The sequence below is a fragment of the Microtus pennsylvanicus genome, chromosome 6 (assembly GCF_037038515.1).
Source record: "Microtus pennsylvanicus isolate mMicPen1 chromosome 6, mMicPen1.hap1, whole genome shotgun sequence".
NCBI lineage: Eukaryota > Metazoa > Chordata > Mammalia > Rodentia > Cricetidae > Microtus > Microtus pennsylvanicus.
The window spans coordinates 106462210-106488177 of NC_134584.1; the positions used below are offsets into that span (position 1 = coordinate 106462210).

Here is a 25968-nt window from a genome sequence, read left to right on the forward strand (position 1 = left end):
CCTGGAACTTGCTCTGTAGACCAGGTTGTCCCCAAACTCACAGAGATTCACCTACCTCTGCCTCCAGAATGCAGGGATTAAAGGCGAATGCCACCAGGCCTAGCAATGCTTTCTTCTGATGTAGTCCAGGACCAAAGCCGTCATCCTCCTAGACTAGAGGCCATCCTAATGTAGATAATCTCCCCCAGGTATGCCCAGAGGCTTGCTGCCTGCGTGATTCTAAACTAAATATTTAAGGCAAGCTCTTTACCAACTAAACTATCTCCCCAGCCCACCAATAACTTTTGATATAGTCACAGGTTGTATGACCATTCTTTCTACCAAGTTCCATAATATTCTAGTCATGATGAGAGGAAAGTACCATTAAACAGTTACTCTCGGGCTGGAGAGATGGTTCATCGGTTAAGAGTACTGACTGCTCTTCCAGAGTAGTTCAATTTCCAGCAACCACATGGTGGCTCACAACCACCTATGATGAGATCTGGGGCTCTCTTCTGGCCTACAGGCAGGATACTGTATAAATAAATAATCTTTAAAAAAAAAAGGAAAAAAACCAGTTACTCTCTGCTTCCTTCCTTCATTCCCACTCAACTGCCAATCTGATTTTTGTCTCTGAGTATTCTTGGTATTTCTTTTTTTTCTTTTGTTTTAGTTTGGTTTGGGTTTTGTTTGTTTGTTTGTTTTTTGTATTGTCGAGACAGGGTTTCTCTGTAGCTTTGAAGCCTGTCCTAGAACTCACTCTGTAGTCCAGGCTGGCCTCAAATTTACAGAGGTCCTCCTGTCCACCCAACTTCTAGGTATTTCTTACAGGTAGAATCTTATGCTATGTGACTCATGTTGAGTGTTTTTATCTTAGTATAATGTTCGGGAAGCTCATTCCCAGGTCGGCTTCAAACTCCTTATGTAGCCAAGGATAACTCTGAACTTCTGAGCCTCCGACCTCTACCTCTGGCTTAAGTGCTGAGATTACAAGCAGGCACCACTTCCTACGCCCCCTTCTTGAGTAGTATGCACTCTACCAAGTGATCTACATCTTGAATTCACTTTTTGTTTCTTTGAGACAGGGTTTTATATGTAGCCCAGGCTGTCCTCAAACTCCTCCTCATTCTGATGAGTTCTGAGAATGCAACTTTTTTTTTCTCTAGTTTAATTTCTTTTTTTTTTTTTTTTTTTTTGTTTTTTTGTTTTTCGAGACAGGGTTTCTCTGTGGTTTTGGAGCCTGTCCTGGAACTAGCTCTTGTAGACCAGGCTGGTCTCGAACTCACAGAGATCCGCCTGCCTCTGCCTCCCGAGTTCTCTAGTTTAATTTCGTTTTCTGGGATTTTTTATTAGTCAGGTGTTAGTGTTTCTGTTGTAATCCTCTATTCCCCACCCCCCCCACCCCCCCACCCCCCCCACCCCCCCACCCCCCGGGACTTACTACATAGACAAGGCGGACCTGCCCCTGGCTCTCTAGTGCTCAGATTAAAGGTGAGTACCAGGTGCTGGAAAGATGACTGGACACTTAAGAGCCCTTGCTGTCACTGGGTGGTGGTGGCGCATGTCTTTAATCCCAGCACTTGGGAGGTAGGCAGATCTGTGAGTTTGAGGCCAGCTTGTCTACTAAGCGAGTTCCAGGTCAGCCAGGGCTACACAGAGAAACCCTGTCTAGAAACAAAGCAAAACAAACAAAACGATAAAAAGATGAGTGTCACCATGCCTGGTGTGTGTGTGTGTGTGTGTGTGTGTGTGTGTGTGTGTGTGTGTGAACTCCGGCTTGCTGGAGCTTGAGGAGGCCAGAGGGCATCGGATCCCTTGGAGCTGGAGTTACAGTCAGCCGCGAGCCACCTGATAGGGTGGATACTGGGAACTGAATTTGGGTCTGCCCTAAGCGCTTCAAACGCTCTTAAACACTGATCCGTCTCTATGGCAGAGAGCGCAGCATGCGGAGAGCAGAGAAAAGCCGGATTGGAAAGCAGTGGAGGGTGAGGAGAGGGAGGCCGGGTAGCAGCCAAGAAAAGCTGAGCAGGGTTAGAAGGTAGACTGCTCCAGGCGAGGGGAGGGTCCTACCGGGCTTGTAGACCTTGAGCAGGCCGGCCCACCCACCGAGTTAGAGCTGGGATTGGACAGCGGCCGTCAGACGGCATGGATCCTACGAACAGAACAGCCCACGTTTTAAAGGCTGTTCAAGCCAGAAAGGGGGAGAAGAATGGAGATAGACTCGAAAGATGAGCCCTGAGGCTTTCTGATAGGAGAGAAGAAGGGAGGGGAGAGAAAAAGAGGCCGAAAGGACAACCCAGAAAGATAAAAATTCTGAAGTAAAGGCAACTAGATAAGTTATCTGAATGTGAAAGAAGTTAGCACCAAGAAAGGAAAGGGCTTGGGGTGCAGAACCGCCGGAAGGCGAGGCTGTGAAGGAGCAAGTTCAAATGAGATAGCTAGGCTAACCTCAAGTGTCAAACAGGGCCGGGCGGGTGCCACCTCTGCCGAGGGTGTAGCGGCCTTCCAGAGGAGAGGGTGCAGCAGCAGGACTGAGGGCAGAGACTGTGCGTCCGCGGGGATTTGGCTACCAGAAACACGAGCGAGAAATGATGGAAACGGACGAGTGTGTATGTAGGGTGATGAGCGACTCGGGGATGTTAGGGGTGGCCACTGAGACACTGGGCGGGCCCTGCCTTCCCTTCCCGCTGAGTAACAGAATAGTGATTGAGAACTCATCAACTCCAAGGCGCAGAGCCAGGGCACCCTGCGCCCCGTCTACCGCCAAAAAGCCCCTAAATTAAGTGGAAACGACTTTCCCTCACTTTATAAGTATCTCATCTAGGGCTCAGAGAGGGCAACCCCTGAACCAAAGTCACACAGGAACCCAACCCTCCAGCAGCCTGAGTACTCTCTTGGGGGTCCTTTCACCACCCTGTCTCCCCCACCCCCTCCGCCTCGGGGAGGAGCCGGTCCGAGCCCCTCCTGCTCCCCGCCCCCGAGGGGCGGCCCGGGGGGCGGATGGAGGAAGTGAGCGCAGCGGGGTGGAATGCGAGCGGGCGGGGCGGCCCAGGGCCGCGGGGACAGCCGGCTGGGAGGCCGGGACAGCGGCCCGAACGCGCGCTGCGATGCCTCACTTCACCGTGGTGCCGGTGGACGGGCCGCGACGCGGCGACTATGACAACCTCGAGGGGCTCAGTTGGGTGGACTACGGGGAGCGCGCCGAGCGGGAAGACTCGGACGGTGAGGGTGCGCTCGGCCGGGGCCGGGACGGGGGGCGTCTACACGGGACCCGCTCGCGCCGCCGGACCGCGCGCGAGCACGTCCATGCGGGACTCCACTTTTCTTGCTTCACGAGTGCTCAGACCGACGAGTCTTGTCGGTCCGGGACTCCCGAGCCAGGTCATCCTCCACCCGCCCGCACCCCCAGCTCCTCCCCCGAGAGTCACGGGCGGGGGCTGCAGACGTGGCCGCCTGGGGAGGCCGGCCAGCAGGCTGCCTCGCTCAGGCTGGTGCCGAACGTGCGTCCCGGGCCCGGACCAGGCTCAACGGAAGCCTGGATTGCAGCTTCCTCGCTCTCTGTGACTCGCCCCCATCCTCTTGAGAGTTATCCTTTCTTCCCCTGTGACTCACCACCCCTCTCTTGTCCTCTCCCCACCCCTGCGCTCTGGCCGGGTAGGAGCGAAGGGTGTGCTCCTTGAAGGGCCTCAGTTGGCCAGGGTGTAGATCTGTCGGTACATCAGGCTTCTGGGGAGCAGTTACACGGGGCCAAGCTTGTCTAGGCACTGTACATGAAGCAACTCGTTTTAATCCTCCAGCCTCCCCCATGGGACAGGTTCTGTTACTCGCACTTAGAAAGAAGTGAAGAGAGGTGGCGAAGAGTTATGTAACTGGTTCCCAGTGGGATTCAAACCCGGATGTGAAAGTGCCGTGCCTTGATCTAGGACTGGCCATGGAGGTGAACCCTTCCCCTCTTGCGGTGCCCCTTCCTCCATCTTCCACCCCCGGAGGATCCTCAAGGCCAGTCCTGACACACACTTGGAATGTGACCATCGCTGGGAATATGTGTCTGTGGAGCTGTGTAGGCATGTGCAAATACATGTGTGTGGCAGAGTATCGCAGGGTGAAGGCAGGGTCAGGTCGGGACATCCTCATGGCTACTGTTTCCAGCAAGGCTGCCAGAGAGGAGCGTGATGCTCTGATTGATATAACAAATGTCTGTGGTGTCTGGGACTGACAGTCACAGAAACATGTAGGGTGATTTTATCAGAGGCTATCTGATAGGTCCGTAATGGTGACATGCTTGGGGTAGCCTGTGCCTGATGTGAATGATGGCAGAGTCACCTGTCTGCCACGTGTAGATGTGGTACAGGCCAGTGCTTGGGCTGCCTGAGGTCGTGGAGAGCTGTCAGACTTCACAGCCGTGTGTAAGTAACCCTAGGCCCAATGTCCCTGACTGCCTCTATCCTGGTCCAAGGAGTCAGAACAGTTTCCCTCCTCCCCTAGGCCTGGAAGGACGTTTGTCCCCAGATGATGTGCTGAGCCACATCATTAGCCTGGACCAGTGGGCAGTGCTAAGCCTTGGTCCCGCCTTGGTCCTTCACAGGGTGATCGGAGTAACCTGGAGCTATGCTGGCTGCTGGCTATGTCCAGCCAGGTCCCTCCAGGCTAGGCCACCTCCTCCCACCCCACCCCCTTCTTCTCCTCCTCTTACTCCTTTTCATCCAGACTGTGGCTTTGTTTGCAGCATGGGGGATACCCTGCACCCTGGTGAGTGATTTTGCTTCTTAACCGGTATGTCAAAGGGTCAGAGAGCACAGAACTAACTTAGGCCCAACTCTCCTGAAACCCCTCAACTTCTAGCACACGCCTCTACTCTGAGGGGCCAAAGTAGGCCGTCTCATCTAGGTGGCCTGTGGTAGGAGTTGGAAGGTCAAGGAAGGGCACTGTAGGTAGAAGCTATGTATGTAGGGACCAACAATATCACCCAGGTCATTCCCTGCCATTGGGACTTTTACAATTGCTGGTAGGAACACACCTGTGTGCTTCACAGGACGCCCCGGACCTGAGTTGTATCTGGTTCTCTGAGGGTCTCAGGTAATGTTTGAAAAACTTGAGCCTGGCACGCAGGCATGCCTAAACCTGCCTTGGAATTTTTGGAATAGCTGAGGCCAGGGCGGGTAGCTTGAAGTTTAGGGGAGTACAGATCTGAGGCACTGTTTAGACCCTCTCATATCCTATGGGAGGGGTCCTTAAATGAGGATTTGTGGAATCTAAGGAGTGCCTTCCCCGTGTCTGAAACCAGAGAGAACCTTTTCTGATGCATCAGGGAAGTTGGAAGAGGGAGTTCCTGCCTCTACTTCACAGACAATGATAGGGGTACGGAGAGAGTAAGCAGTTTACCTTGGGTCACACAGGGCAAGAGGCAGGAATTAAAGCCAGATTGCTGGCCCTCCGAACACCCAGAGGCTGGGGTATGCACACAGTGGCCAAACTACATATCCCAGAGGTCATTTCTATGCTGAGGTATCTTACTCTATCCCAGAGTGCCCCCTAAATGGACTGGGATCTAAAGTGTGAAAAGGGAACCCACAGCTCATCTGGCCCTCTTCACCACACAGCCATGCCTTGTCTTGTTCCTGGAAGAGGGTAAATGACATATACCAGAAGGTCAGGTAATAGAGACAGCCTCTAGAACGTCCAAGCCATCTGCGAGTGATGGTTGTAGGGACAAGGGATCAGCTGGTTCATAGAGGGGTCACTAGTGTGTACTTGCTCAGCAGTTTGTAGAATTTTTTCCTTTGGTTTCTTTTTTAACACAAGTTTCATGAGGTACTGGGGATCGAACCCAGGGCTTTGAGCGTAATAGGCAAGCACTCTGCCACTGAGCTACATTCCTAGTCCTTTGGCTGTTTTGTTTGTTTTCACTCTGCAGCCCAGGCTGCCCTGGAAACCACTTTGTAACCCGGATTGACCTTGAACTCACGCTCTTCCCTCAACCACCTCACAGGATTACAGATTTGTGCCACCATGCCTAGGTCTACAGAGATAATTCTCTACCTGTGGATCAAACGACCCTTTCACAGGGGTCACTTAAGACCATCGGAAAACACAGATATTTACATTATGGTTCAGAACAGTAGCAAAACTGCAGTTATGAAGTAGCAACAAAAAGAATTTTCTGGTTGGGGGTCACCACATCATGAGGTGGTGTCTTAAAGGACTGCAGCATTAGGAAGATGAGAACCACCGATCTACCGTTTCTAAATAATCGTCCATTGTTCTTAGAAACAGTTGAGGTAGGCCAGCCAACAGTGTGTGCACTGAGAATCGTTTATGTTTATTCCCAGCCTCGTTCCACAAAGGGATCTGAAGTACGCAATGAAAGTGCCCCCTGCAAAGCTCCAGGGGGAGAGGGCCGCATCTGAGGGATAAATTTATGGAAATTCCTAGTGTGCAAGGCAGGCAGGAAGGAAGACGGGCTGTGGAGCTGCTGTTCTCATTTCTGTTGTGTTGCTCTTGTTGTGGTGGCGTTGTTTCTGTTGTCAGAGCTTCTCATGGAAGAGTTGTCAATGGAAATGGCAACCGTGACTGAATTTTGACATTTCCTTCCTCATGATTCCCTCTCCTTCCTGAATGAGCACGGAAGTCGCAAATGCCACAGAGTGTCTGGGGAACTACCTGACCCCACCAAGCTTTAACGCTACTTGGTGGATTGAAATGACTGCTGCTTTGGCATTGACCTACGATGCCATTGGTCTACGTGATCACCAAATGTGGGCAGAGAACCAGGTGTACAAAGCCAGGCACATGCACCTTCTATGATCCCAACACTGGGGAGACAGAGCCAGGAGGATCCCTGGAGCTTGCTGACTGGCCAGTCTAGCTGAATTGGTGATCTCTCGGTTTAGTGAGAGACCCTGTCTCAAAAAAATAAGATGGCAAGTGAGAAAGGAATACACCTGATGTTGACGTTGGTCTCTATACTAAGTAGACATGTTTGCGCACACACAAACACACCACACATATATAAAAAGGAAGGGTGTGAGAGCTGGGCATGGTGCTTATATTTTTAATCAAAATACTTAAGAAGCTGTGGCAAGAGGATTGGCACGAGCTTGAGGCCAGCCTGGGCTCAGCCTAGGAGAAGGAGGGGCTGGAGAATGTGGTTGTGGCCCCTTGACAGCATTCCCCATAGTGCTCCATGAGTTTGTGGGTTCATCCCGACACATAGCAGAAAACGAATTCGCGCAGACTCCCTCCTTGCTGGGAGGTTTTCTGGTTGATGAGGCACATTTTCACCAGTCTGAGAAGTGAGTGGAGCCTGCAGTAGGCTTCTTAATCTGTCCTGGAGCAAACCGGAACCCTCGGACTCCTGAACTCAGGGATTCCTTTTGGATCTGGCCAACGGGTGACACCTCCGCCCCCAATGCAGTTCCATGCTCCTACATAGCTTCTGCTCAGTCCAAGATTCATCCCGTGCCCTGGCTTTCCCAATGGCTGTTTCTGGCTCCTGTGTACCTATGTGAGATTGGCCCCGTCTCCCAGCATGCTCTGGGCTACCCTCCGGGACACCTCACGCGGTGCATGGTGGGGTAGCTAGCTGGCCCCTAATGGGGCCATGGCAGCGAAAGGAACTCTGTGTGGTTTCATCTTCCTGGATGGCAGATTGGTGTCTGGCACTCTAGGTGTTACAGATCTGTGGGAAGAAGGAAGGTGGGGTCTCAGTGTTGGTTCTGGGCAGGCCCCGCCTCCTCAGCAGGCCCCGCCCTTCAAGTACACTTGGCGCTAGTGTGGTAATGTGGGCTTTTCTACAGAGAATGATGCCCTGAGATTTGATTCCTGGTGCCTTCTTTATGGTCCCTCAAGAAGGCTGAGAAGTGTATGATGAGAAAATGGAAGCTCAACATCGCTTTTCTTTCTTTCTTTCTTAATTTGGTTTCTGTTGGTGGTTTTTTTTTTTTTTGTTCTTTTCGAGACTGGGTTTCTCTGTAGCTTTCGGGCCTGTCCTGAAACTAGCTCTTGTAGACCAGACTGGCCTTGAACTCACAAAGATCTGTCTGCCTCTGCCTCCCGAGTTCTGGGGTTAAAGGCGTGCGCCACCACCGCCCATCCTTTTTTTTTCTTTTTTCTTTTTTTCTTTCGTGTGTGTGTGTGTGTCAGGGTTTCTTAAAAGCTATGGCTTCCAAAAATGTTTTAGAGAGACGGTGTATTTGTGACTTCTCAGCCTCCTGGCTAAGACGTGCAGTGCTGTTTTGTGGGTTGTGGCCGTCTGTGGTGGGGTATAGTATAGGCTGGGACTCAGGGAGGCAGCAACTCACTTTCCCTCTCTCTCCACAGGACAGAGTAACCACAGAGAGAACAGCCCTTTCCTTTGCCCTTTGGAAGCTTCCAGAGGAAGTGACTACTATGACAGGAACCTGGCACTGTTTGAGGTATCTGGGGGAACCATTCAGGTGCGGTGGACAGGTGGGCAATTGGCAGGGGCTTCTCCAGACCGCTCAGCTAAGCCAGGCTGTGGTTCTCTTGGCCCCTCTGAGACCCTCGCAACCCTACTTCCATTGCCATCTTCAGGGCCATTCACCTTCGCCTTCCTTGTGCCCCTCACCAAGGCGACTACTTCCTCACACTTTCTTCCCCCTCCGTACCCCGGGCTTTTCCCAGCCCATGGCTCTGCTGTCTGCTGTGGATAGAATCTTTCTTTTCATTTCTAGCTGGCTCTTCCGACCCCTTTCCCCTCTGGATACAGAGGCCTCTTCTTCCTCCTCGCTCACTCTGCCCTCCGTAGCTGTAGCTCTGGTGCACACTTCTCTGGAAAGGTTCCCACATTTCTGCCTTTCACCAGGATTTTTTTCTCTGCAGACCCAAGCTGAGAAATAAGATCTGGACTTAAGACGTGGTTCAGATTCCTAAACCCTGAGCCTGTACATTAATCTGCTTCACAGCCAAGAACCTGTAGGCTTCTCAGACTCCACACATCCAAAGAACCTCCATCGTCTCTCACCACTCCCAGCCAGACTCCCCGTGTTACAGGGTCAGAAAGGTGGCAGGGAGCATCACAACAGGTGGTAGCCCCAGTGCTAAGGCCACAGAGGCAGGGAAACCTTCGACCCCTTGAGTGCTACAAGTCCTGTGATCTGTCCCCACCTGAAGAGGAGGGGGAGGCGGACAACAGACATCCTCCCTTGGAGATGAGTATGTTTTTCATAGACTAGGGCCTGAGGACACCAGACAGGTGAGGGTTCAGACAACTAATGGATTGCAGTTGTTCCAGATATCCCTCCTTTGTCTTTCTCAGTTTTCCGGATGTAACCTGGGTGGTGTGTGTGTGTGTGTGTGTGTGTGTGTGTGTGTGTGTATACACATTTGCGCACACGTGTGTGTTAAGATAAATGTGAATCCCAGAGACGCAGCCATAGCTTCAAAGTGGCCAAGCAGGCAGGATGAAGTGTACAGTCTGTCTGTCTGCCAGCAGGGCCTGCCCGCCAGCAGGGCCTGCCCTTCCTTCTCCCCTGAGGCGAGTGGTTTTCACAAATGAGCTGGCAGTGATTACAGCCAAGGTGGGGCAGAGAAGCAGCCGCTGGGCCTTTGAGTGCTGCCTTCTGGGGTGTGGTGCCCACACCTGCCCAGCTAGCTGGCTTGGGCTTCCCCAGGCAAGAGCTGGGATCAAGTCCAGGCCTGCCTCAGGGCTTGGCACTAGGCCAGCAGCCAGGCTGCTGGCTACACACAGGTAGCCTGACACTGGCCTGGCCTGGCCTATTGCCATCTTGCCCCGTGGCTCTGTTTATAGGAGGAACTGGACATACGCCCAAAGGTGTCTTCTCTCCTGGGCAAGCTTGTCAGCTACACCAACCTCACCCAAGGAGCCAAGGAACATGAGGAAGCCGAGAGCGGGGAAGGTGCCCGTCGGAGAGCTGTCAAGGTGAGCAAGTCAGTGTCAGCAGAAGGGCTGCATCTGGGGAGCCAGAGTGCCATGGATTTAGATGCTGGAAATAGATGTTTCCCTCTGGGGTGTTGAGCATACCTGGACCAGTGGGCGGTGGGCACACAGGGTGAGAACTGAGTGCCTTAAGCTGAAGGAGACTTCAGAGGCTAAGAGCCGAGAGGAGCTCCTGGGAGCAGAGGGCCAAAGGAACCTCAAAAGCAACATGAGGATCAGTAGCTCCTTGTTCCTAACTGTCGGCAGATGAAACACAGTTTTCAGGTGGACCCAGGTTGGCCGGGCCGTGGTGGTGCACACCTTTAATATCAGGAGGCAGAGGCGGGCAGATCGAAGAATGAACTCTGGGTCTAGAATATTATTTTCACAAAAAAAAATCTTTGAGACGGAAGTCGGGTTTGGTGGTACATACCTGGAGTCCTGGTGATTTTAAAGGGGCTAACGCAGGCAGATTGGCTGTGCCTCAGCCTTCCCAGAGCTGTCTGGGCAAGCAGCTGTGCTTGGAAGGAATGGGGGTCTGTCTGAGCCCGCTACCGCATTCTCCTTGGCAGTAAACACAAGCCAAAGTAATTCCTAGTTGAAATAAACCAGATTACTGGCTTCAGAACTGCTTATGGAGATGTGGGCATTGCTGAGGGGGGTCCAGGAAAGTTAGCCAAGCCAAAGTGTATCCTTTATCTTCTGCTAATGCAAGTCAGCCCCCTCTTCAGAGAGGGCAGCTGGTGTCTTGAGGTGGTCTAGACGTGATTCCACCTTGTTCTGCTGGTTGTGATTTTGTTGGCATGTTCTGAACTAAGACAGCAAAAATTCAGCCAGGCGGTGGTGGCATGTGCCCTTAGTCCCAGCACCCCGGGTCTGAGTCCAAGGCCAGCCTGGTCTACAGAGTGAATTCCAGGAAGTCCAGGGCTACACAGACAAATCCTGTCTTGAAAAACAAACAAACAAGCAAAAAAGATAGCGAGAATTCTGCCTGTCTCTAGTCATCCCTACCCAGCCCTACATAGGAGCAGTCTCAACGTCCAAAGAGTATTGCTTGGTGCTAGTAGAATCCTTGGGCAATGCCTGGGAGCTGGTGACTGGGAATAAAAAACCAAGAAAGGCCTGTGGGGGAAAACCTGAGTTTGTAAGGGGCTTTGGTTCTGGGCTTAATTAGGAGCCTGTGAAGATGCTCAGCCACCCAATGTACCTGATCCTAGTATAGTAATGATACAAGAAGGTAGCTAACAGTCCTAGCCCCGCGGCTGACCCATGGAGTGAGGACTCTGGCTAAATCTAATAGGAGCTAGGGAGCCATGGGCCTCAGAAAAGAAGGCTTGAATCAGGGAGGGTGGGCCTCCAACCAGACCGTGCCAGAACTGAAAGTCAGCCTCTTCTCTCTGGCAGCCACTTCTGCTCTAACCCAGTGACCTTCTGAGACTGCCAGGGGTTATTTAGGGATGCAAAAAGCATTTCCTGTCCGGCCCTTTCCCACACTGCCCTTTAGAGTGACTCAGCCTAGGCTGGGGTAAGAATAGGAGCTCTTGCTACTATCACCATCCTGTAGGTGATGTCCCCCGAGAAAGGCACCAGAACCCAAAACAAGGTTTATCTCTCACCCATACAGCCTTGTGCAGGATGGCATACGCAAGCTTCTGTTCTTACTCGGGCTCTTTTGAAGATCCTCAGGCCCCAGCTTTAGGGCAGAGGAGGATCTGCTGGGGTTCTGTGGATGCTCTCAGGACCCCACTGCCCTGGGTTGTGTCACTGTTGCCTTTGCACACACCACCTCTCTCACGGCCTCCTGGGTAGCCCCTCAGCTGCCCTTCCAGAGTCGAGAAACTGCCGGCCTGTATGTTAGAGCTTTCTCACTTGCTCTGTTCTGTCTGTGAAACTCCCAAAGCAGGAAGGGACTTAGAAGGCACCACTCACTGGGTTCAGGAGCACTTTGGGTGGACTTGTTGGGCCTGGTGGTGTTAGAACAGTAAGTAAACGGTGTTAGTCAGGGTTCTCTAGAGGAACAGAACTTAAAGAATATATATACAGAATATATATATATATATATATATATATATATATATATATATACCGAATATATATAAAAAGAATATGAATGTATATACATGTATGTGTGTATATATACACACATATATAAATATACGTATAAATATAAATAAATACACACACATATAAAAAGGGATTTACTAGATTGGCTTTACAGGCTGTAGTCCAGCTAGTCCAACAGTGGCTGTCTACCAATGGAAAGTCCAAGAATCCAGTAGTTGTTCAGTCCACAGGGCTGGATGTCTCAGCTGGTCTTCAGTGTATGCTGGGACCCTGAAGAAGCAGGCTCTGGTGCCAGTGAAGGAATGGACTTGCTAGCGAGAGTGAGAGCAAGCAGACAAGAGAGCAAGCTTCTTTATTCCATGTCCTTACATAGGCTGCCTGCTGAAGGTGTGGCCCAGGTTAAAGGTGGATCTTCCCACCACAGAGATCTGAAGTGGGTCTTCCCGCTCCTGATGATTTAATTAACAAAGAAAATCTCTCACAGGTGTGCCCAGACATTTGCATTTTTGTGAATACCAGTTGTGAAGTCGACAACCAAGAATAGCCATCGCACAAGCCAAGTCTACTAAATACGGTCGTGGACATACTGGTGTATAGTCCAGAGGAATGTAGTTCAAAACTGCACCTGACAGGGGAGGTGATGGGCTGTGTCCAGTGGCCAGAGCCGAGGAGTCTGGACCACATGCCCCATACTCCGATAGAGGGCAGTGCAGAGGATTTTCAACAGGAATGATGGCTTTGGACTTGGTTTTCAGAGGTTGGCGGGCACGGGAGGCGCCATCCAGTGTCCCCGATTACCAGTACAAAGCAGGCTAGTGTCCAAGCCGCCTCGAGGCCAGCAAGGCAGAACTCCGTCTACCTAAGCTGGAGATGGGGATCAGAGAGAAGGAGGGCAGCTGGGCCGTGGTGGCGCACGCCTTTAATCCCAGCACTCGGGAGGCAGAGGCAAGCGGATCTCTGTGAGTTCGAGACCAGCCTGGTCTACAAGAGCTAGTTCCAGGACAGGCTCCAAAACCACAGAGAAACCCTGTCTTAAAAAACCAAAAAAATTCGAGACCAGCCTGGTCTACAAGAGCTAGTTCCTTTTATTAGCAGGGCCTAAAAAAAAAAAAAAAGAAAGAGCTAGTTCCAGGACAGGCTCCAAAGCCACAGAGAAACCCTGTCTCGAAAAACAAAACAAAAAAAAAAAAAAGAGAGAGAGAGCAGCGACAACATTCTGAGCTTTGGCTTGCATATTGAGGACAGGTGAGAAGGGCTCCACTTCCAGGAAGTTGAGCAGAAGTCAGAAGCCAGGTGCGGCAGTGTACTCCTGTAATCTCAACACCCCAGAGACTGAGACAGGATCGCCACAAGTTTGAGGTCAGCGTGGTTACATAGTGAATCCCAGGCTAGCCTGACCAAAGAGTGAGACCCTGTTTCCAAAAGCAAAAACCAAGAAGAGGAGAACCAGAAATAGTGCGCACGTCTATAATCTTAGGACACAGGAGGCTAAGTGAGGAAGATCATCAGAAGTTCCAGGCTCTCTTGGTCTACATAGAGAGTTCCAGGTCAACCAGGAACTTATCTCAAAAGCAAATGAACAAATGAACATCTGAAGAAGGGAAAGAGGCAAGCCTTTGGTGTGTGTGTGGGGGGTGGACTAAGGTTTAGAGCCTTACACATAAGACAGTAGGGGCTTGTCTGTCCAGATGACTGCGTGGGTAACAGCACTTAAGGCACACACCTAATGGCTTGAGTCTGAGCATTGTCACATGAACGTGTAGGTGTGTGTACATGCTGCACCCACACACATACCTAATGATTTAAAAGAAGCTGGGCGGTGGTGGCACACGCCTTTAATCCCAGCACTTGGGAGGCAGAGGCAGGTGGATCTCTGTGAGTTCGAGGCCAGCCTGGTCTACAGAGTGAGTTGCAGGACAGCTAGGATTGTTACACAGAGAAACCCTGTCCCGAAAAGCAAAACAAAAAGAAAAGAAAAATCAGGTCTCATACCTTCTTAGTCTGAACTGTCTTCCTATGGGAGAGCCTGCAGAAATAGCCTAGCTCTGCTCCTGCCTCCTGTGTTCCACTGGATCCCAGGTATAGAGGCTGCTGAGTGACTGGGTCCTTCCTGTGGCGTATCTGGACCTCTCTGATGCCGTGTGCACCCTCCCCTCCTGCCCATTTAGGCACCCAGCATGGGCACCCTCATGGGAGTGTACCTTCCCTGCCTGCAGAACATCTTCGGGGTCATCCTCTTCCTGCGGCTGACCTGGATGGTGGGCACAGCGGGTGTGCTGCAGGCCCTCCTCATAGTGCTCATCTGCTGCTGCTGTGTGAGTGTCTGGGGGCTGGAGCCGGGCTGGGAGCGGGCCGTGCTGCTCCCCAGAGCCCACCCAGCCGAGCTGCTCATCCAGGCCTTCCTTCCTACAGACCCTGCTGACAGCCATCTCCATGAGTGCCATTGCCACCAATGGTGTGGTTCCAGGTGAGTAAATGCCACCTGTGGGCCCGTTGTAAGAAACATGGCTCGGAATCTACCTAGATCTGCCTGCTGTCCTCCATTAACCCTTCTTCCCAGGGAATTTTCTGGCAGGGGGCCTCTAAGATCTGAGCAGTGACATCCTTGCCTCTAAGACAGTGCCTCCTGGGAGCTTTTCTGCTCAACAGAATTTGAAGCTGCTGTTGTGTTTTGTCACTATAAAAGTAGTGTGCCCTTCCCAAGAAGGAACAATGCGTATTTACTATAAGAGAGCTTAAATGGTCAGGAAGCGGAATGGAAAATCAAAAGCACCCATACCCTCACCAGGCTGACTGAGGTTATTAGTGCTGGCTTTTGAACATGCATGGCTTTAGGTGCTTACAAAGTGTTAGTCTCTCTCCATGTGTATACCATTCACATTTCCCCAAGTTTGGAATTTTCTTGAAAGCAGGTTACGCAGGATATAATCAGTTTATGGAATCGTCTCCTGTTTATGGATTAATTTTCAACAGTGTATTTTGTTCTTGGGTTTTTTGGGGTTTTTTTGTTTGTTTGCTTGTTTTGTTTTGTCTTTTGAGACAGAGTCTCACCATGTAGCTAGCCTTGGCTGGTCAGAAACTCTCTATGTAGACCAGGCTGGCTCTGAACTTGAAGTGATATTGCTTCTGACACCTAAGAGCTGGGATTATAGGCACATGCCACTACATCAGCCTTTCCCCCACCCCCATCCGTTGTATTGTCATGACAGTCTGAGACACCTCGATTCTTCATTTAGGGGAGTCCTTAAGGTGGGTTTGCAACATAAAAGAGACTGATCACTTTTGCATTTTTTGATGCCTGTTATTAGACTTTCAGCAGAGAGGACTTAATGGCAGTGTTGGACCACTGTCTCTGAGCTCTTTGTTGACTGCCTGCTTTCTAGGGTGCTAGATCCTAACAGAAGCCAAGACTCGGGGCAGGCCTGGACAAGACGCTGGTGCTGCCCTGATCTGCTAAAGAGAAACGCAGTCTTTGTTCTTTTGGGTGGCTGTGCAGGTTCCCTGTGAGGGAGATCTCACTGAAGAACCAGTCTTTTTTTTTTTTTTTTTTTTTTTTTTTTTGATTTTTCGAGACAGGGTTTCTCCGTAGCTTTTGGTTCCTGTCCTGGAACTAGCTCTTGTAGACCAGGCTGGCCTCGAACTCACAGAGATCCGCCTGCCTCTGCCTCCCGAGTGCTGGGATTAAAGGCGTGCGCCACCACCACCCGGCTTGAAGAACCAGTCTTAACCTGTGTACACTTTCTCCATCATAGCTGGTGGCTCCTATTTCATGATTTCCCGTTCACTGGGACCAGAATTTGGAGGTGCCGTGGGCCTGTGCTTCTACCTGGGGACGACATTTGCAGCGGCCATGTATATCCTAGGGGCCATTGAGATCTTGCTGGTGAGTTGTGCAGGGCCTAGGTTAACCTAGTGGTGAACAGTCTCTGTAGACTCTAGAGGCTGTTAGTACTTCCCTCTTCCCTGATCATCAGGGTGTGGGGTTTTCTGTTGGAGGCCTCAAGGGAGCAGGAACTTTGCTCAGATCTTTTCCCCCTTAAACCTGTGCTAGTTTGGGCCAAGCAGGGAAGAGGCCTTCAACTTGACCTGGATATTCCTCCTATCTAAACACTGTTTGGGCCATGGCTCAGGGTCTGCCAAATGTTGGATTAGGCTGATCTTGATGGTGACAGAGAGATTGCCTCCTAGACTTTTGTGGGCCCTGATGGCTCTGTCTCCCCCAGACTCTGTGCCTGCCGGGATCCTTTAGATCTATTTTCTCCTTGTCCTTAAATCAGAGTGAACAGCCATAGACTGCTATCTGGAGGCGCTTGAATCCCATGGGTGCCGACTCAGACCCAGAGCCCCTACTCACCAATGCATGCTTACACCAATGGGAGAGAAACCGTGGGGGAAGCACAGTGACATGAGGAGAGTGTCACAGGGTGACAGGTGCCCCCTTGGAGGTCCAGAGAATAGATGTTTAGACACACTGTGTGGTACTCCCAGCCAGAAGCCAGGACCTTTTGTCTAGATCTGAGTTTTTATTTCCTGTTTCTCACATTTCTTCTGTGTTATTTGGGAGGAGATGTTATCTATAAGGAAATGTGTCCCTTTTCCCCAGTGTATTTGTTTCTTCAACCATGTAATTATATGGGCTTCTGGAGGTTTACTTTGTTCTCTGGGTTATTGGTATAATCCGATACCATCTTTATTAGGTTGGCACCTGTGTCTGTATCTCCTTTTCTTCCATTCCTTGCCTTCCCTTTCTTTCAATACTGGTTTTGTTGAACTACAACATGCATGGTAAGTAATTCATTACTCATTCAAAAAGTGTCCGGCTCGGGCCAGTGAATGGCTTAGTGTTCAGTCCTCGGGACTCACATGATGGAAGGCAAGAGCCGACTCCTGCAATTCCTACTCTGACCTCCATCCTGATAAATAAATGCTTTTCCTTTTTTTTTTTTTTTTTTTGTGGTTTTTCGAGACAGGGTTTCTCTGTAGCTTTGGAGCCTGTCCTGGAACTAGCTCTTATAGACCAGGCTGGCCTCGAACTCACAGAGATCCGCCTGCCTCTGCCTCTGCCTCCCAAGTGCTGGAATTAAAGGTGTGCCACCACCGCCCAGCTTAAATGTTTTTTCTTTAACATTAGAACTCAGAAGGTTAAAGCAGGATATTGTAAGTTTAAAGTTTAAAGTCAGTCTGACCTACATAGCAAAACCTTTCATATATATATGCTGGGTGTGAAGGTGCCACCTTTAATCCCAGTATTCAAGAGGTTGAGGCGGTGGATCTTTGTGGCTTCAAGGGCAGCCTGGTCTACACAGTGAATTCCAGAACTGTCAAAGCTACATAGTGAGATACTGTCAAAAAAGAAAAGAAAGAAGAAAATGTACAAAGTTCTTGGTTTTCAGGATGCTCTGGGGATGTAACCACTGCCAGAATCAGTTTAGAACGTCTTCATTATTCTAAGAGAAACTTCATTAGTAATTAGTCAATCTCCCTTCTTCCCATCCCTTAACAGACACTAGTCTGTGTTCTCTCTCTGTGTGGATTTGCTCTTCTGGACATTTCATACACTATTGGTCTTCTACGGTTGGGTTCTTGTAGACACACTTTTAAAAAGAAAACCAAATGACGGTTTCAGTCCCCAGACAGAAGCCTTGAACTTCTTGTTGCAGACCTACATTGCTCCACCAGCTGCCATCTTTCACCCGTCGGGCACTCACGACGTGTCAAGTGCCACCTTAAATAACATGCGAGTGTATGGGACCATTTTCCTGACTTTTATGACTCTGGTGGTGTTTGTTGGTGTCAAGTATGTGAACAAATTTGCCTCACTTTTCCTGGCCTGTGTGATCATCTCCATCCTTTCCATTTACGCTGGAGGCATCAAGTCTATTTTTGACCCTCCTGTGTTTCCGTAAGTAGCTAGGGCATTTGTCCAGTCATTGTGCTGACACCCTTTCTAAGCCTCTGATGCTCTGTGTATCCCTCAGATTGCTGGGTGGGAACGGGCTGGGACTCCAACCGAGCAGGTGCCAGTGCTTCTCTCCCTGCAGGGTATGCATGCTGGGCAATAGGACCCTGTCTCGGGACCAGTTTGACATCTGTGCCAAGACGGTTACGGTGGACAATGAGACAGTGGCCACCAGGCTGTGGAGTTTCTTCTGCCATAGCCCCAACCTTACTGCTGACTCCTGTGACCCCTACTTCCTGCTCAACAACGTGACCGAAATCCCTGGCATACCTGGGGCAGCTGCTGGTGTGCTCCAGGGTGGGTCCTCCCTCTGGTCTCCTAAGCCCACCATACCCCCAGTCCCCAGGCTGAGCAGCAAAACAAAACACAGAGCTGTCCTTGTACGCCCAGATCAAGGCAGGCGGGGCAGGCTTGGCGGCTTTCCCTGCTCAGTGGTGTCCTTTTAGCCTGGCTCCTTGTAGCTGAATTTAGGGTGAACGGAGCCTGTTTGGCCAAAGTCCCAGGCCCACAGTGAACCCTGTAAAGTTCTGGCATTCCTTTTGCCTGGCTACCAGCCCCTGATGCAGTGGGGGATGTTCCCACAAGAATCATAAAGGGCCTCTGTCTGAGAGTCGGGCAGTAGTGACGAAGGTTCGGTCACCTTTATCTGTTATAGTTGTAACAGGACAGCATCCTCTCTGGCCAAAGCAGTCCTATGGAAGACTCCATAGTCACTGTGCTGAGGCTGTCCCCAGAATTCCCCGAGCTCCCCTGCATCTGTAGGATCTTGCTGGGCTGCCCCAGACTTCTCTGGGGACACCAGTGGTGCTATAGTGGTAATGCTCCTGCCTCTACAGAAAACCTTTGGAGTACTTACCTGGAGAAGGGTGAGGTCGTGGAGAAGCATGGGCTGCCCTCTACAGACACCCTTGGCCTGAAGGAGAACCTGTCCCTGTATGTGGTGGCTGACATTGCCACATCCTTCACTGTCCTGGTTGGCATCTTTTTCCCTTCTGTAACAGGTAAGGTCTTCATGCCCACATGCTTAACCCTACCCCAAAATCTAGAGACTCCCTGAGAGAATCTTGTCTGTTTTTTGGAGGCATCATGGCTGGCTCAAACCGCTCTGGGGACCTCCGTGATGCCCAGAAGTCTATCCCAGTGGGAACCATCCTGGCCATTGTTACCACTTCACTTGTGTGTATCCTTACGTGGCATTGTAGGGCAGGTGTCAGGAGGGACTTCTTTGTATATAAATTGCCAGGCAGTGTGTGCGGACACACCACACTCACACAGGCATGGTACTTACCGTCCTTGCACACCACTGAGACTGCATGTGTACACCACGGGACCTTCTGATGTCTGCAGGTCAAGGCTATGGCTGGGAAGGTCTCTAGGGCGCTGTGTGGGGAATGAATTGGGGCTACAATTTGGTAGACACCTAGTTTCCTTAATACAGCCCAGATTTCAGCAGCGTGATTCTCTTTGGCGCCTGCATTGAGGGTGTCGTGCTCCGGGACAAGTGAGTGAGCCATGCCCCTCCCTGTTGGCTTTTTCTGCCCTCGCTCCAGCCCATCCCTCACCACCCATGGCCTCACACATCTCAGGCAGTTGACTCTAGTAAAAATCTATGTAACCAGGTAGGTCAGGACTCTCCATGACTTTTGCCTCTGAGCTGATGGTGATGTTACCATCAAGGATGAGTTAAAGGGCAAAGATGCAAAGTCCAGGGCTGGCAACTGGCCTCCACTAGCATTTAGAGTCCTTCCTCTCAGCCTTTCTCCCTGAGGCCCCACCCAGGGCTTAGAGGGCTTCCCATCAGGAGCATGGTCTGAGCCTGGCCTCTGCAGGTACGGTGATGGCGTCAGCAGGAACCTGGTGGTGGGCACCTTGGCCTGGCCTTCGCCCTGGGTCATTGTCATCGGCTCCTTCTTCTCAACATGTGGTGCTGGCCTCCAGAGCCTTACTGGGGCGCCACGTTTATTGCAAGCCATTGCCAAGGATAACATCATCCCCTTCCTCCGGGTAAGCCCTTCTGTGTGCCCCACAGCCTTGATGCTCTTGGCCCCTCATCCTGGCAAGGGGAGGGCAGATTCAGATGCAGCGTGGCTAGCTACACTGGCCCAGGCCTTGGCAGTCATCCAGAAGGAGCTGCTGAGAGCTTCTCTGACCCTGTTTGCTGTTAGCAGTGTTGATTAGACCCAGAGTCTGTGGCTTGTCTGTGCTTCATCCAGAGCAGAGCAGAGTTGGAGAAACTTGTGACATGGGCATAGGGCTGGGACCAGTGGGATGACTGGGGGCTGCAGATGTGGGCAGTGGAGGTGGTAGGAACAGCTCCTTTTCTGGTGCCCGCAGGTGTTTGGCCATGGGAAAGCAAATGGCGAGCCAACGTGGGCACTCCTCCTGACGGCACTCATCGCTGAGCTGGGCATCCTCATTGCCTCTCTGGACATGGTGGCCCCCATTCTGTCCATGTGAGCTGGGGGAAAGGCAAGGGGTAGTCTTGGGGAAAGCTCCTTCATCAGCCAAAGACCCCAGCACCTCCCATTGGTCCTGCCTGGTGTCTAGGGTGCCACTGGGAGATGGGCTGGACTAAGGGGGAGCTAGCAGGTCTGTTTACCCAGAAGCCAGCCTGGTACATCCACAGAGGCTGAAGAAACCAACAGACCCTGTCTATGCCCATGGGAGCAGAAGGACAGCAGATGCCGGCTTTGAAGAGGGCGAGCACCTGGTTGCCTTAGCCAAGCCCTCGCTGCCCCATCATTATTTTTCAGTGTCCTGTGAGCTGAGGAGATGAGTGTGCTCGCGCCTTTCAGGTGTGGTGGCCAGCATGCTTCCTAGGGATCTCCGAGGCAGTTTGGTTTCTATACTCACCTATGCCCATGTTGGGGCCCTCACCCGTTCTGCCCCACGGCTGATGGCCCGTCCTCGTTCAGTTATAAAGGGGCTTTGCTTTACACACTCGGCTTACAGACCTGACAGGGCTGCCTTCATCCTGAGCAGCCTCCAGCCCTGTCCCCAGCCAGACTGGTCACATCCGAGTTCTCCTGTTACCCTAGCGCTCCCAGCTCCCCACAAAAGTGCATACCTCAGCTATACTTTGTTTTTGTTTGTTTGGTTGGTTTGGTTTGGTTTTTTGTTTTGTTTTGTTTGATTCTTGGTTTTGAGATAGGATTTTTTGTGTAGTTTTGGAGCCGATCCTGGAACTCACTCTGTAGACTAGGTTGGCCTCAAACTCACAGAGATCCACCTGTGTCTGGGATTAAAGGCGTACGCCACTGCCGCTCAGCTAAGCTATTCTTGCTGTAGGCATCTTGAGTGGTGTCTTTCTTGCCTAAGCTAAAGGAAATAGGGCATCCTCTGTCATGTGACTCTTGCTGGCAGTCCCATGTTGGGACTTACTCCCCCATGGGAGTTCCTGCCCCCTGATATCTCCCTCCCTCTGTCCATTCTCTTCATCACTGCGGATGGAGTTTGAAGGCCTGTCCCCTCTCTTCCTTAGCTGACTCCTCAGAAGGGCTCACACAGCCTGCCTTGCCCATGTACTACACACGCAGCACAGCAGCCTCTGTCTCTTCAGAACAAAATTATATAGTCTTTGTCATGTTTTCCTGACAGCCCCCATTCTGTCCCATGGAGTGTCCCCTGGCATTCCTCGACAGTCCTGTTACAACCTTCCCCTCATTATACCTGGACTTGGCTCCTTTCTCACCGCTCTGCTGGTGAATACTTCCCCATCCTCTGCCACTTGGCTCTGAGGGCATTTTCTCGATACTGCCATCTGCATCGGGCCATAGGAGTGGGTGCCTGGGGGATAGGAGCCATGGTGTGGGTCAGTTTCTGGGTCAGGTGTAGCCTGTTTTCAGGTGCCTAGAGATACCAAGGAAGCTCCTGTGCTCCAGCTGCCTCCCGGTCCTACAGGTTCTTTCTGATGTGTTACCTGTTTGTGAACTTGGCCTGTGCTGTGCAGACGCTTCTGAGGACCCCCAACTGGCGGCCCCGATTCAAATACTATCACTGGTGAGTGCCTGCTGGATCCCTGGTGCAAGTCCCTTGATCATTGGCCCTCCTGGGGAAGCCATGAGACCCTTCTTAGAAGACATCTGAGTTTCCCAGGCCTTTGCTCCTGAAATACTATGAGGGGGATTCTCCGCACACTTGGCCTGCTTCTCACGTTCCAGCTTGTGACTTGGGACCTGTAAGGGCCAGCAGAGTGTGGGACAGACTGTGGCCTGGATTCCCCACTCTTACCCTCTCATCGCCTGCCCAGGGCGTTGTCTTTTCTAGGCATGAGTCTCTGCCTGGCTCTCATGTTTGTCTCCTCCTGGTACTACGCTCTAGTCGCCATGCTCATTGCAGGCATGATCTACAAGTACATCGAGTACCAAGGGTGAGTGAGGGCTGCTGGCCAGCCTGGCAATCGCCTGGACAGCTCTGCCTGTGCCTCCTGAATGGTTAGAATGGGCTGAGTGCTGGGTTGGCGATGGCAGTCAGGGCCAGCTTTGCTTTTTGGTCTGTAGTTAAGGGGCTGTGACTCTGGGCCTGGCCTTCCTTCAGCCTGTATTCACATAGAAACCCCTGGGTCCAGGGCTAGGAGTGCAGCTCCACAGTAAAGTACTCACTTAACATGCAGAAGAGGGAGGGAGAGAGGGGGAGGGAGGGAACCAGGGGCTCAGTGTCTTGTGGTGGCATCTGCAGGGCTGAGAAGGAGTGGGGCGATGGGATTCGAGGCCTGTCTCTGAGCGCTGCGCGCTATGCCCTGCTGAGGCTGGAAGAAGGGCCTCCGCATACCAAGAACTGGCGGTAAGTCCATGGCCTGACTGGCGGGGCCGTCTCAGGGTTCTTAGGGAACGCCGAGGGTGGGAGGTCCTAGAGTTCTCCCCCAGAGTCTATAAGAGGTACCCTATGCTTGCTGAGTCCTTGCCTCTGTGCTTCCCAAACCTGTGGGAGTCCAGATTCTCTGAGAATGAAAGCAGAGGACTCTTGGGAAAGGCCAGGCTCTCATCTTAGGCTGCCCACTGTCTGACCACCGCAGGCCTCAGCTGCTAGTGCTGCTGAAGCTAGACGAAGACCTTCATGTGAAGTACCCCCGCCTTCTCACCTTTGCCTCCCAGCTCAAGGCTGGGAAGGGCCTGACAATCGTTGGCTCCGTCATCCAGGGCAGCTTCTTAGAGAGCTATGGTGAGGCCCAGGCTGCTGAGCAGGTAATGGCCAGGGGTGGGAAGACAGCTTAGACAAGTCAGAGGTGACTGGGGCGCATCAGGCATATATGGGAGGGAACCAGTCTGGGCCACAGTGGCCAACCAGGTGGCCAACACTGCCACTGTCTTCAGGCTTGAATGAGTATAATTGTCCTACCTTGAAACCCTTACAAGGTTTCCGATGAGACCCACTCCCGAGAGTTGTCTTTTGACGTCCGTATGATGTCGTGTGTTTGCACTGTATTTACATTCACATACACACGTCACATTAGCACACACATAAAATGCATGCAATTCAGAAAATAGAACCTGTGGGCGGCAGCTTGCTCCAAGGTCTCCCCTATTAGGGATCCCAGCTGGGGTGGAAACAGGTGGTCCTTGCCTTTTGATGCTCTTGTATTTCCCACAGACAATCAAGAACATGATGGAGATTGAGAAAGTTAAAGGCTTCTGCCAGGTAGTGGTGGCCAGCAAGGTTCGAGAGGGACTGGCCCACCTCATCCAGTCTTGCGGCCTGGGCGGCATGAGACATAACTCCGTGGTGCTGGGCTGGCCCTATGGCTGGCGACAGAGTGAGGACCCACGTGCCTGGAAGACCTTTATTGGTGTGTGAGGGTCTGGCATCTAAGCTGGGCCAGGGACCAAGGGCCAGGGTTAAAGTGCGGTGGCAGAGACCAGAGGGTCACAGGCTGGCAGTCAGCAGTGACCCTCCTCCCTAGACACTGTGCGCTGTACCACAGCTGCCCACCTGGCCCTGCTGGTGCCAAAGAACATAGCTTTCTACCCCAGCAACCACGAGCGCTACCTGGAGGGCCACATTGACGTGTGGTGGATCGTGCATGACGGAGGCATGCTCATGCTTTTGCCCTTCCTGCTACGCCAGCATAAGGTGTGCCGGTTGGTTGGGCGTGGGTGGGGGCAGCTGGGCTCTTGGGAAGCCAGCTGTGGCTGAACCGCTTCATCGCGGCAGGTTTGGAGGAAGTGCCGCATGCGCATTTTCACTGTGGCCCAGATGGATGACAACAGCATCCAGATGAAGAAGGATCTAGCCGTCTTCCTGTATCACCTCCGCCTGGAAGCTGAAGTGGAGGTGGTAGAGATGGTAAGCTGCCTGCCCTGGCCTCGCCCTGATGATCCAGGTCCTGCAGCCTGGCCCTCATAGCTTCCCCTCTCTCCAGCATAATAGTGACATCTCTGCGTATACCTATGAGCGGACCCTGATGATGGAGCAGCGGTCTCAGATGCTGCGGCAGATGAGGCTGACCAAAACCGAGCGGGATCGAGAGGTAAATGGCTGCCCTGGTTCAGGCTTGGGTCATGGCCAGATCACACTTTTGGAGACACCGTCGCCTGGTGGAGGTATCAGGATGACTCATTTGTCCAGGCATGATGGCTTATATCCATAACCCCAGCACAGGAGGTTAAAACAGGTGGATTCCTGTGAGTTAAAGGCTGGCCTACTCTGCATAGTGAGTTCCAGGCCAGCCTAGGCTACATAGCGGGACCCTGTCTCAAAAAACAAACAAAACCAACCAAACAAAAAGCTAGGCATGGTGGCTTATGGCTGTAATTCCAGTACTTAGGAGGCTGAGGCAAGAGGCCAGCTTGCTTTAAACTAACAAAACCCCTCACCTGCTCCACCTGAACTAGAACAATCAGTGCCTATATCCTAGAGGCAGGGTGGTCATGCCCGGCCATTCAGGCCCCCATTTTCTCAGAGTACACTGTGGTTGTCCTCAGGCCCAGCTGGTCAAGGACAGACACTCAGCCCTCCGGCTAGAGAGCCTTTACTCAGATGAGGAGGACGAGTCTGCAGCGGGGACCGACAAGATCCAGATGACGTGGACCAGAGACAAGTACATGCCTGAGCCCTGGGACCCCAGCCATGCCCCTGACAACTTCCGGGAGCTGGTGCACATTAAGCCGTGAGTTCAAACGATGTTAAGGTCTTGAGTGGAGGAGGAGTGGGAGCAGGCAAGCTGTGCAGATGGGCCAGGGACAGAGACCTCTTTGCTAGGAAGCTCTCGGTAGCCTGTGATCAACTGCTCTCTGCAGGGATCAGTCCAATGTGAGGCGCATGCACACTGCCGTGAAACTCAATGAAGTCATTGTCACACGTTCCCACGACGCCCGCCTGGTCCTGCTGAACATGCCTGGCCCCCCTAAGAACAGCGAGGGTGATGAGAACTGTATCCTTTTGTGTAAAGGCAGACAGTGGGGTGCTATCCTCTCCTTGAGGTGCCCACGGGTGGGTGGGAGGTGGTGGTCCTGTGGCTGCCTCCTTGACCTGATGCCCTGCAGACATGGAATTTCTTGAAGTGCTAACTGAGGGCCTTGAACGGGTGTTGCTGGTGCGTGGAGGTGGCCGTGAAGTCATCACCATCTACTCCTGAGGCCAGTGGAGTCTTGTGGCCTGGAGTTGGGGTGTCTAGGACAACAACCCCCACCCCTACACCTACTTGCCAGTTCTGCTTTGCCCGGCCTTGCTCTGGACCAGCTTTGCTAGGTCTCCTGGGAAACCAAGCTTGGACCTGGCAATTGAAATGGATCCGCAGACCCGTGGGACCCTGGGGGATATAGGGACTTTTCCTTCCCATACCCCAGTACAGGCCTATCCTGACTAGAAGACTGGGGAGGGTTGACATGGGATTTGAAGTCCCAGTCTGGCCCAGGAACGTTATTTATTGTATATTTATTGTTTGGATGTCATCATCAGAGAAGAGGGGAGGGACAATAAGAGGGGAAATTGAGCTAGGTCTGCCTGCAGGAAGACCTGGCTCAGGCTGCTGTGGACAGAGACCCTCATCAAGCCAAGTGGAATGGAGCTGGCCAAGCTGAGCCTGACTTTTTTCAATAAAACATTGTGTACTTCTGGGCCTCCTGCTGCC

At 52.0% G+C, this 25968-nt stretch overlaps 1 protein-coding gene across 2 annotated transcripts; it reads left to right on the forward strand.

Moving 5' to 3' along the window:
• The first annotated feature begins 3005 nt into the window (after positions 1 to 3005).
• Positions 3006 to 25957, forward strand: Slc12a4 (solute carrier family 12 member 4). Of its 2 annotated transcripts, none has more exons than XM_075977131.1 (24): positions 3006 to 3207; positions 8299 to 8393; positions 9749 to 9880; positions 14110 to 14256; positions 14354 to 14408; positions 15694 to 15824; positions 17602 to 17843; positions 17983 to 18197; positions 18737 to 18901; positions 18982 to 19080; positions 19344 to 19401; positions 19730 to 19904; positions 20235 to 20353; positions 21801 to 21899; positions 22150 to 22269; positions 22578 to 22682; positions 22915 to 23083; positions 23490 to 23685; positions 23800 to 23969; positions 24051 to 24182; positions 24259 to 24366; positions 24821 to 25005; positions 25136 to 25269; positions 25382 to 25957. In XM_075977131.1, the coding sequence occupies exons 1-24, from the start codon at positions 3087 to 3089 to the stop codon at positions 25471 to 25473; spliced, it is 3264 nt and encodes a 1087-aa protein (XP_075833246.1). In that variant the 5' UTR covers positions 3006 to 3086; the 3' UTR covers positions 25474 to 25957. The 2 variants fall into 2 exon arrangements, with proteins under 2 accessions (XP_075833246.1, XP_075833247.1); XM_075977132.1 differs by having other exon boundaries at positions 3006 to 3201.
• Positions 25958 to 25968: the final 11 nt, after the last annotated feature.

What these genes read in the sequence shown, in the direction of transcription:
- Slc12a4 (XM_075977131.1), top strand. Translation starts at nt 3,087, where the DNA reads ATGCCTCACTTCACCGTGGTGCCGGTGGACGGGCCGCGACGCGGCGAC. An exon ending in CACCAATGGTGTGGTTCCAG is followed by an intron (nt 14,409 to 15,693) that starts GTGAGTAAATGC and finishes TCTCCATCATAG; the next exon opens with CTGGTGGCTCCTATTTCATG. An exon ending in CCGCATACCAAGAACTGGCG is followed by an intron (nt 22,683 to 22,914) that starts GTAAGTCCATGG and finishes TGACCACCGCAG; the next exon opens with GCCTCAGCTGCTAGTGCTGC.